Below are 12271 nucleotides of genomic sequence, written 5' to 3' on the forward strand. Positions count from 1 at the left end.
ATTAAAAAAAAAAAACCAACCTTCTGAAACACACCTTGTCCTATGCTGCAGAGATTTCAGATCTCTGTAAAGCTTTTAAAAGGTCGAATTTAAAATAGAACAACAATTTTATGCAAAATTAGCAAAGCTGGTGTGTTGTGTTGTATTTTTATATTTAGAATATTTCAACAAATTTTGAGGAATCTAAGAAAACAAATAATGAAGCGTTTGGGATTATGGTTTTGTTAAAAAAAGGTTTCTAAAGGGTAGGAACACTTGCAAAAATGGACTACTTGTTCTCTTAGCAGGGTTGATGTTCTCCGAGTACTCCATGAGCAAGTAATATTATCAGCAACTCATCAGACTAGCCAGGAACGTTTTACTAGTTCAGAAGAACAGGTTCCTGTGAGAGTGGGCTGTACAACACTGGGCACCACTGTGCAATCAGAGGGATAACCACTTTCCTGGAACTTGGTCTCTATATTCTATCCATAGTCCCCTAGAAAGAAAAACGAAAAAGATTATACCAGTTTATTTGTATTTAGAATAAGTCCCATAGATACATTTTACTGAATATAAGTTCACCAATGCTAAAAAATATTTTATTAATTATGTGCCAACAATTATAACAAAACCGACCAATGGTCTTAAGCCTTCATTACAGTCATGACCACAGTACATCCGTTTGCTACACACTCTTTGTAACAAGTTCCTGGACAAGAGGTGAATAACATGGAGAATAAGGGTGGACACGATGTTTTGCATTTGAACTATCTAGAAAAAGAGTACAAAATACACATATAAAATTGCAGGTAGTCCCTGTTTAGAATACTGAGGCAGTTTGGTTGCTGGTGAAGTTTAGCAGTGCATCCTACTTGTTCAAAGAGGCATTTGGATGTTATACAGTTTGATGTCTGGCTGATTAAATTAGGGCTATAAGAAGGTTTGTGTTTTGAAGCTTTTTAGTGGCGAAAAATACTTTTAACCACTAATTGCTTTGGAAATTGATTCCCATAAAGTGGTCCAGTGCTTAAAAGCATCTTTAAAATTTAGTTTTAATTATCAATGAGGCAAAATGGCAACACCAGATGTTAGCCATCATAAGGGAGAAATTGCAAAATGTTATACTCCATGCAACATTTTGCTATATTTTGAAATATAGTTCTGTAACTTTTCTGGTTTGGGTGAACACAAGCAGATTAATTTTCCAATTTAATTGGGAGTGGGATACCATTTAATTTTTCTCCCTTTTAACTTGTGTGTTTTACAAAATGGAAAGGTTCTCATTCATTCCCACATAGGCAAACAAATTATTTCCTCAAAGATTGGCCTGGTTGTTGACATCACAGTCATCTAAGTGACACACATCAAAAATCCCCAGTAACGGGACAAGTCCTATGGAGATTTTCTATTAAATTACAATCTTAATTTGAATACAGAAAGGATAGAATTATGCTTGCTTCTCAGTGTTAGTTTTGTCGGCTAGAGAATTTTATATTCCTGCAACTTCAACTGTCTAGATCAACGCTCTGGGTCTTTTCTCTGTCTTCATAATTTCTTCAAATTATTTAGAAGAGTATAGCAAATAATAAAAGCATGTATATTATCTTGGCTTTTTATAAGTTAAAAGCCAGTCTCTAAGATCAGTTCTGAAGTGTGCCCCCTAAGCTGCTGTGCTTGCGCAGAAACTGGAGATTGGTCAGTGTGTATCTCCATGTGTGTTTTGTAATAGTAATAGAAGGAGCTTTCTATAACTTGTTACCATAGAGTTCCAAAGGTTGTCCCTATGGGTCGATAATTCATACTACATTCAAGGTTAGCCTAGCAAAAGAACAAAACCTACTTTGCTCTGTGCTTTTAAAAGAATTCATGAAATTAATGAATGATAATGTTGAATACGACTGAAGCCTGAGGAAAACTCATCTAGCACAAACAGAAGAGCTCTCGCAGTGAATGCTGAATGTCCTGTTCGTGAAACCGACGCCTGTTCGTACAGCTCTTGGCAGGACATGCTTCCCGTTCAAGAGGGCCATTCTCCATGTAGGTGTCCTGCAAAGTCTCCGATTATCCTTGGGATTTCTTTTGGAGAAAGGTCTGAATATATATTTGTCTTTCGATCCAGTCAACAAAGTAAGACACATTGCTGTACACTCCAGGTCCCAGAACTTTGGAAAAGCAGACGGAGCCCCATGAAGTTAAACCAAACAATGTCCACTGTCCTCTGGGTCGTTCACACACCAGAGGCCCACCACTGTCTCCCTGTAAGGAATAGCAATTGATGTTAGTCATGGGAGTTCAGAGGCCTAGTGGTGGGGCTAGCGTCCTAAGTGTATACAATGAAGCCCAAATCAGTTTAACTGAGTTGGGAATTTTCAGCAAAGTTTTCAGTGGTAAGCCTGGGTGGGCGTCTGTATAAATAGAACATTGTAATGAATATGATGGATTCTGAGTTTTAAAAGGATTGATGTACTAAGTAAAGAGATTTTGTTCTGTCTTGTCATGAGGTCAGAAGACTTATATGACACATCACAAAATGTCATAAATTTTTAAAAAAGCTTTATACATCAAAACTAATTATCTCAAGAAGTTTATTGTTTAAGTTGGAATGATCTTATAAAAGTAGGAAGTTCCCAAAAGTGGAAAATTAAAACATCCCCCAATTAATCAGTTGTACATAATGTTCTAGAATGAAACATCCCAAATACCATGTAATTGTGCTGGGCTAATGATGGGCATGGTTTTTCTTTGCTTAATACAAAAATCCGAGGAGCAGTTTGATCACTCCAAAGCAACAAAACAGCAGAGTAGAAAACCCACATCCTGCTTCTCACTTGCCTGCTACTTTGTGCACTTGGCCATTTGAACCCTAGAGAGAGACAGTTCAGTACAATAACTGACAAATGTTTAAGTAAATGCATGAAACCTCCCAAACACTGCATATGAGGCATGTTTTGAAGATCTCAATGGCGATAAGTCTTGTCTGAGGTTGGAGGCAGTGACAATGACAGGCTGGTAATCAAATGAGGACCATGACATATTATCAAGAAATTCAGACAGCCCGCTCACACATTATGGGAGCCAGGCTGCCAGTCTATGTCCTAATGTCATAATGATTATACCTGGCAATGTCCTCTGATGTGCCCCTACTGCTTAAGACAGTGGATTTGAAGCTGTGATTTCTACTTGTCCCTCATAATTAGACTTGCCTTAGCCACCAAATTGATCAAAGGAGATGGGATGACTCAACTGTCCTCCTGGCAGTGAACAATATTCATAAATGTTCCTGAGGGGCCACTCATGACTTGTGAGCAGCTATGCAAGCTCACTAAAGTCATGGCGGATCGTGAGTGCTGGCATAGTCGGAAGGCAGCTTACCATGCACGAGTCCACAGTGCCAGACTCATAGCCAGCACATATCATCCGATTGGTGATGGTCTTCATGTCAAAATAGGACTGGCACTGCTCCAGAGGAATAATGCGGACCTCCCCTTCCTGCAGCTTAAAGGGCACTGCATTCAAAAAGGAGAAGAAAGAGAAACACACGAGAGCATAAGGCCGACAAAGACGTGGCCAGCAAAATACAAAATGAACAACATTGCAGGAATATTTTCATAACACCAAGAGAACTACATTGTTTCCCTTAAATATCATCTCAAGGGGAAGACCTATTTGAAACCCAAATTTTCTACTTAGAACTTTTGACAGCAATCATCTGTCTGATGAAGGTCCCATTTTTCTAGTGAGACACATTAAGTAAGAATTTCTTAACCCATTTTTCACAACCCCTATGGGGGTCAAGTGACCCATTCACAGGGGTCTCAGATATCCTGTATATCGGATATTTACAATACAATGCATAACAGTAGTAAAATTACAGTTATGAGGTAGCAATACAATGTATGAATGTGAATTAAAGGGTCACAGCATTGGGAAGGCTGAGAACCACTGGTTTGTCCCCTTGTCATATGCTGTGAAAAGGAGGATGGCAGAGTTTTTTAGCTCAGCATATCCATCCTGCTCTAGGATTAGAAAGAAACCTCTGATTCCCATGGGAACTGGCCCACCTCGAATGTGCTCCTATGACCCTTGTTCTGATGTAGAACCTTTTATCCTAGAGGCTGTGACGGATTTGAAAGGAACAATATCATCTCTTGCTTACAATAGATGGAATATATGGCTTCTGTCTTGCTTACAGTTTCTCAAGAATAACAGTGGCTGTCTTCAAGCAAAACTTCATAAATCTTACTCGCACATCCTAAAAGCCATACAAATTTGAAGTCACAATGGAGAAGCAGCGCTAATAATAATAATATTTGAGGGGAAAAATGTGTTGTAGTACGAGTGTAATGAACCAGAAGGATGTCAGAAGGATGGCAGTGAGTCCAGCGCTCAGTGTGCTGCACACTAGGGTAGGCAAGGCTCATACCATCAGCATCTTCTGGGCCAGTGTTATTTATTCCTTGTATAACCATCTTATGTGTTCTAGGATCATCTCATTCCTTCTGTAGAAGGCAAGAGATTGGAATGGCCAGGGTCAATCTGATCCTCCAGGATGAATTTATTTGCCTGCTCTTCATGCTATCACCTGACTGTGGCATATGTGCCATGGCACCCTATCATTATGAGTTTATATGGATATTTTGTGATGAACACAACTAGAGGCACTGTGAAGTGTATTCTGCTCATTTCATTACAATGCTAATCTGTTTTTTTTTTAAAGCAAACATGCATAGGAGTGATGGCAAGTTCCTTTAAATTTGTGTTCTTGTGACTCGTATCAAATTGCTAGGAGGCTACCATATACCACCGTTCAGAGAAGCGTGGCCTGCTCCTGCAGCCAATACAACTGTTTTGTTCTGAACTCTTATTATAAACTTTATTAAGTCAAATTATTTCTATGTGTTTAAATCCCTTTTCATGAAGCCCAATTTAAGCAATTTTAATAGTTAGATATGGATCACACGTCTTCATAGAAGGATGGGCTGCATCTGTAGATAAGAATAAATCAATTGCGAAATTGAAAAGCGCGACTATGTAGCTTGACCGCAGACATGGAATTGCTTAATTATTCCACACAGCCGCTGAGAAATTCTGCCAAGAGATAGTCCAAATCATTGTTCTCTCTAGCAGTGATGTTGCGCAGGTCACACATTGCATGACAGCTCCAATTCATTGGTAGTAGCTCTCTGGAGAAAGATCAGAGCTGTCTGGAAGGATATTTGAGTTTGCGTCTCAGGCAGGCAGGTTTATGTGTTATGATGGATTGTTCATGTTTGCAATTGGCTTAGAGAGGAGAATACAACACAGGCTAAGTATTTACCCCACGTGGCTGCGTTTTTACATGTGAAATGGGAAATAATAGCCAAAGCCTAAAAGGATCCCTGGTGCTTTTCATTGCTGAATGGGCAATCATGGCTCATGGCGTTCGCTTACTTTTGTTGCCCATGTGACCCCAGCCTGTGATGTAGCAGTACGTATCTGGTTCTAGAAACTCCTCTGGACGGGGTAGGCAGACAGGTCTGACGTAGCTTGTCTCAGTGATATCTTCGCTCAGCTCCACCACGCTGATGTCATAGTCTACCACGGCTCGACTGTAACGGGGATGTAGAAGGATGGTCTTCACAAAGCGGGTCTGCATGAACCCTGATGGATGGTCCAGGTTGTTTATGCCAAATACCACTTTCCAAACATCAGCATCTTCTCTCCTAGAAAACGAGCCGAGAGTACACTCAACTCTATCTGCTTTGATGGTACCTGGCTTTAAAAGTAATTTTTGTATATAAACAGCAATTGTTCCCATGTCTGTCTCCTAATACGTTCACTGAAAAGTGGCCCTGAAAAGTGGCCATACAATGGCCTGAGGAATGAATGGCTGAGCATTATTATATGAGAAAGCAAAGCTCAGACTTCTTCTGTCATCACTTTAATTATTTAATTTTTTTCTAAAAAAAAAAATGGAATGCTTCACAAATTTACAAGTCACCCTTTGCAGGGCCATGATAATCTCCCATGCATCCTTGCAGTCCTAGTAGTACGCACTCAGCCTTCTTGAGTAGGACATCCTTAAAACTGGAGCTTGTTTGGTCTGAGGGCCAGTCAGCTGTTTTAGGACATAAGAATAATTAGAAGTTAAGAGAAAGAGAGAGGAGCAATGAGAACATAAGAGAAGAGTGGAGGGGGAAAGCCAAGACTAAGGTTCTTCCAAACCCTTCATGGAAGCACCAGGTTTTCAGGGCAGCTATTTGCAAATTTCAAAAAGGTTTTAAATGCCTACTTACAAACCCCAATGGTCAATCTCAGGTCTCATTCTGGAGGAGCATTTATCTTTGATATTTCAGGCCATTTTTACTTTAAAATTAGACTTCTCCAAGTTTACAGATCTTATCAGTCTTAGGAATTTCCTCCAATCTCATGGGTTGCTCCCGGCCCCTTGCCCATCTTTTCTTGGGTCCTTCTCCTACCCTCTTGGTGACATTGTTGACATGCTCTGAGACCCCTCCTCAGCGTTCTCTATGCATGCCATTCTCCCTTGATGGTTTCCTGCAGTGCAGTAGTCTTAAACACACCATATTCTACTGAGTCTTGAAAGTATGTCATGAGCTATATTCTCTGACATGAGTCACAAACTTGATCCAATTGTCTATTAAACTCAGTCACATGCATATTTGATCATAGCCAAGAATTGTCAAGGGCAGTCCACATGATTGGTGATGTTTAAGCATTCAGCATTTTGGGAAATCAAGTAATTCCAATCACCAGTGACTAATTCAATCATTTCTCTTGCAAACCCAACACTAGGGGGCAACAGAAAGGCTTTCGATGTATATCCTGCACGTGGCCATTCTACCTTAGCAACTGTTCTCTGCTTATGAACCTGCTTTAATTTCTTTCTCCTGGTTTTCATTGATATTGGGGATATTTGATGTGGATCAACCTCTCTGCCTATTCTCTATCTTGCCTTCTCTCACCCTCACAGGATTTTATATCCATGGAAGCAAGAACTGTTTTCATTACTTTCCCATTGCTGTGGCTATTACACAAACCCAGCATAAGTGAGAAGAGATTTCTATTGGTTCATAGTTTCAGAAGGTTTCAGTCCACTGCCATAAGGAAGCCATGGTGGCAAGTGTGTGTGGTAAAGGCTCCTTAATGGTATTGCAGCGCGGAAAGCAGAGAGCCAGGGTGGAACTAGAGGCCAGGCAATAATGTTCAAAGTCCCATCCACTTCTAGACCCTAACTTCCAGTGTGCAGGAGTACAAATGTTCAAAACATGAGCCTAGGAGGTGTCTTAGTTAGTTTAGTTGTTCTACAGGCAATCTACACATTTGCAATTTGTTTTAAAGAAAATGATGTCAAACCTATAAGAACGATGTCATGGATTGGATACAATAGAAACAGATAAATTACAAAATTTCAAGGCCAAGCATTGTGCTAGAGATGACAAGCAAGAAAGGCATGACCTCTGCCTATACAAATTGGATGATTGAGTGAAGCTGGCCAATGCATGAAATGACTATAATAAATTAGAGGAGTGTTATGTCCTGGGCATGACAAGATAATGTTACAAAATGATGTTTCGGGCTGGAGAAATGGCTCAGTGGTTAAGAGCACTGACTGTTCTTCCAGAGGTCCTGAGTTCAATTCCAGCAACCACATGGTGGCTCACAACCATCTGCAGTGGGGTTTGATGCAGTGCTCTCTTCTGGTGTGTCTGAAGATGGAAACATGTGTACTCACATATATGAAGTAAATAAATAATTCTAAAAAATGATGTTTCGTTACATAATGCTGTCATTCAAAGCACATGCTTTTCCTTCTCCCTTTTCTCCAGCCATTGCTCCTCCCCCACCCCTTCCTAGTCTACAGGAATAAGTCTGTATGTCCACTGAGGAAATGTTATATTCACACGAAGTTTTATTGTTTAAGACATCTGAAATCAACAGTACTTTGTCAGATTGATTTATTAAATGCCTCTTTAGAAACTCCTTACCCTGGAACCACAATGACTCAACTCTAGTTGTTACAACAATTCACCCTCAGCTTCAGTCATAAGCAATACTTAAAGTAATTGAACATTCCTAATTATCTGTAATAAAATGCAATAACACCAAAATTCAGTACTTAGTCAATTATAGTAGGGTTAGTTTAAGTCCAACAATAAAACACAGGCATCAGTAAAACCAAAAACTGTTACTAAGTTGCATTCAGTTTTGCTACACAGCCTAGCACCCTTACAGCATTAACATCCATCAAGAGCAAGAAGGGGGGAAAGTAGACAGAATTATTCTTTTCTGTCTTGTTATGCAGACGATGTGAAATACAAAGTGACTCTTCATGCTTTCCCTCCATGGCTGTGGAAAAGGAAACCAAGAAGGTAGAAAGGGGTTTCTGAAGTGACAAAAAGGTGTGGGAATGGCAGATTAACTTCATTATGCAAAACAGTCATTTTTTCATGCAGTGGTAAACATGGCTTGGAACTTACTGAGCATGCGCTGGAAAAATGAGTCAGGAATGAGGGCAGAGACAGCAGAGATAGACCCTGTCTCGTGGTTGAAGATGACTCAGAGGAAGAGTTGTCAGCTACACAGATGCCACATGGATCGACTATCAGTAAAAAGTACTCAGTGACAAGCACTGGAGCAGGACATGGTTATAAAGTTAAAAAGGGAAATCAGATTAAAATGAGCCAAGTATATGAACATAAAACCCACAGCATAAAGAAGATAACTTTCCACTGGTATTCCAAACCTCAAAACAGCATCAAAGAGAAGTACAGCATCCTTAGTGATACTTGTGTAAGACCTCTTCGGCTCTAAGAGCTGAGGGGATTGCTCTGATGCAAAGTGCTCACCCTGTAAGCACAACGGCCTGAATTAAATCCCCAGAACTCACACTAGCAAAAATATGGCCACGTGCATTTGTAAACTTATCTGGAAAGGGGATGATAGACAGACAGGTCTCTGGGATTTGATGTAGAGCCAGCCTACTATACTCAACAAATTCCAGACCACTGAGAGATTATTTCAAGCAAAAGTGCATGCCACTTAAGGAATGATACCAGAGGTGAACCTCTGCACCCTTCCCTGACACACATGTGAGTACACACACACACACACACACACACACACACACACAAGCGAATGTACACAAACACACACACACACACACACAGCTCTTGTTCTAAGACTGATACTTACACAAGTATCAGGCTCAAGAAGAACCAATGGCTCCAATGACCCAGAATGAAAATGATGCAGGAAGCTGACATTTTTCTCCTTTCACTCTTCCTGCAGACATACTGCGATTTTTATAACTCACATTTAAAGTCAAATGTATCCATGCTCATATTGTTATTTTATATGAATGTACACGACAAATGAGACAGATGAGGTGATGCAATTTCAATGTTCAAGTCTTCAACTATGAAGTCTAAAGGGAAATGTTGTGACTTGCATATGTTATATGAACTGTGGCATCTGCCTCGGGGCGGAATAACCCATCACTTCGGATTGCTGTTTGCCATATTCAACTCTAGTGTTTTGACATGAGAATATGACTTAATTCCCCTAGTCAAATGCACCTTGAAGTTTTTATTCTTCACAGTGTTGGAGGTTGACCCCAGGGCCTCGGACATGCTAGCAAGCACCCTACCAAATGCCAGCCTCCTCTGTTTCATCTACTCAGACTTCTAAATGTTTATCATCTTTATATTCTTCAAGACACAAAATGTTCTACCCTCTGCTGTTTCTAGTTTGGTTTGACTATTTTATATGAACTACTTTGCCCATTTAACGAAGAAAAATTGATACATACAATTAACAAGAATAATAAAATCCTTCCTGAGTTACAAAGATTTAGCCAGCACATCGGGCTGGCAATCTGGAGGCCAACTGAAAGTAACAAGATTTTCACTCAGGAAAGACACATACTGCTGTCCTACAAATCTTAGGGAACTCCTTATTTTTAACATTGTGCTCTGTCATTAGTATTTTAAAATTGTCTGCAGAAAGGGTGCACAACGTTTAGATTAGGGTGGTTGCAAAGTAAACGCAGGAAGAGGCAGGTGTGAGCTATTGAGAAAAGTGTGTCATCCATGAACTCTAGTTCAGTGCCTTCCACCTCTTGCTGTCAGCTAATCACTGTTCTGATGAAGTGGAAGACCAAATATGTAGATTTTATGCAAAACATCCAGTTTCAAAGGTTAGATAAAGGTTTTAAAAGCAAATTAGATTGACAGCCTAGACTATCCATTTGTTTGTGAGCCCTATCATTTTCCCAAGTGTTTTTATTTCAAGCAATCCTCATCTCATCTCATCTGCTATGAGAAGTGCACTGCTTACTTAATGGTAAAAGTCACATAAGTCACAGAGACAGTGCTAGTAACTAATGGGATCTTAGGTCAGAACAAAGAAGAAATTTCAGACAGGAATCTAAATTTTAGGCTAGAACAAAGAAGTAGGCTTTAGACATGAAAATGACTTTGGGCTAGGACAGGGAAGTTGGCTCAGACATTTTGGTCATCCTGATGAGCCCTTAGAAACAGTGATCACACAAGTGTTCACGGAATTTTGTTTATTGCTTTGCTTGTTCTTTGACTATTTGTGTTTATTGTCTTGCTTGTTCCTTGACTATTTGCATCTATTGTATTGCTAGTCCCTCAACCTAGAACTGACCTGAATACTTGTATGTAATTCAAATGGTATAAAAGCAAAAAGGGGGAGGAGTGATGGGATAGGGGGTTCAAGGGAGGAGAAATGGAGAAAGGGGATGACATCTGAAATGTAAATAAATAAAATATCCAATTTTTTAAAAGGAAAAAAAAGAGAAAGGTAGTCTTTTTAACACCTACACCACACATTTTCTGTTAAACCTTGAGGCAGTGAAAAGCATCCATAGATATCAACTGAGGTACTAGGAAAGAAAAACTTGTCAGGTGAATGGAAAGTCATTTGTGGGTAATACTATGGCAGATGACAAAGGGAGATACTGTCATGTGGAGTGTGATAGAAGTCAGCCACCAGTGCAAAACTATAGAAAGTGGAGAGCTCCGTAAGGCAGGGACCCAGAAAAACTAAAACTAACAGAAGGGCCTAAACATAATACACATACACATGAGTGTGTGTGTGTGTGTTTGTGTGTGTGTTAGACCTTTGCAGTTGGACTTGAGAGGGTTTTGAGAAGGGATGGAAGGAAAAAGAAAGAAAGAAGGAAGGAAAGAAAGAAGGAAGGAAGGAAGGAAGAAAGAAAGAAAGAAAGAGAGAGAGAAAGAAAGAGAGAGAAAGAAAGAGAGGGAGACAGGAATCATAATGTAGCCAGCCACAAAGTCCCATAGCTAGTACTGTTAAGTAGAAATTGTAGCATTCACAGTGTGTATTCTACCATCACAAGTGATGGCAGTAAGTGGGGAAAGGAAGAATCATTTGAACAGTTAATGTGACCACAGATGGATCCAGGCACTACAGAATTGGAGTCTGTCACAGACTGTCATGAAACTACAGCAATTATCAAAAGTCTTAGCCGTAAAATGAGTCCGAGTTTGTTTCAAAGGAAAAGCATGGGAAACGGAAATGGCTCCCATGAAAGTGCTGTCTGTTCCAGCTCATTTCATCTTAATAGATAACTAGAACCAAGCATAACATTCTGTTTACACACCCCCCTCTGCTTCCATGTCTCCATTCAAGAATGATATGCAGCTGATATCCATAAAATTAATCTTCTATGTGAATATGTGTATTTAAAACACTGCAACACTGAAATGATGGACAGTTCAAAACACAGGAAGAGCCAGCAAAAGACTACTGACCATCTATCATGGATCATCGAAAGACAGGAACAATCAATAGCCATGTGAAGTAGGGTGTTCATTACACATTTAAATAGATATCTTTTCTAAGCAGTAAAGTGCAAGTGCTTTACTGTGTGGTAGTAGTAGACAGTGGTGATAATTGATTGGAAGGAAAAGTAGGATGGGCAGAAAATTCATATTGGCTCAAAATGGCATTTATTAATTCAGTGAGTTGAGACAGATAAGAAAGTCAGCCAGTGGGCCTGGAGCACTCAGTTTCCCAAAGATAGGTGAAGATAAAAAAAAAAAAAAAGAAAAGAAAAAGAAAATGGTAGGTCATGAAGACAAGATGAAGGCCAAAGGCTCCTTCACTATTCTAAAGTAAAAATAGAGAAAGTTATTTCAAGAAGAATGCAGTGATATGAAGGTAAGGGACATTCTGATGAGCAGAAGCCGAAGACTCACTACTGGGTTTGACAAGGTGTCAGTTATTACCAAACTCCAGT

The 12271-nt window shown here is 39.8% G+C and overlaps 1 protein-coding gene across 3 annotated transcripts in view; it reads right to left on the bottom strand.

The window, feature by feature from the left end:
- Positions 1–496: 496 nt before the first annotated feature.
- Positions 497–12271, bottom strand: part of Corin (corin, serine peptidase) — a 192418-nt gene continuing 180643 nt past the window's right edge. For 2 of the 3 annotated variants that reach the window (XM_034508910.2, XM_076938624.1), the window contains 3 exons: positions 5413–5684; positions 3355–3488; positions 1905–2238 (listed from right to left, as the gene is read on the bottom strand). In XM_034508910.2, the coding sequence (XP_034364801.1) occupies positions 2044–2238; positions 3355–3488; positions 5413–5684 (601 nt within the window). In that variant the 3' untranslated portion in view covers positions 1905–2043. Of the gene's footprint in view, positions 2239–3354; positions 3489–5412; positions 5685–12271 lie in introns of all 3 variants that reach the window. The other variant, XM_034508909.2, reaches the window with a different exon arrangement.

This window comes from Arvicanthis niloticus, chromosome 7 (genome assembly GCF_011762505.2).
Source record: "Arvicanthis niloticus isolate mArvNil1 chromosome 7, mArvNil1.pat.X, whole genome shotgun sequence".
In the NCBI taxonomy this organism is placed as follows: Eukaryota; Metazoa; Chordata; class Mammalia; order Rodentia; family Muridae; genus Arvicanthis; species Arvicanthis niloticus.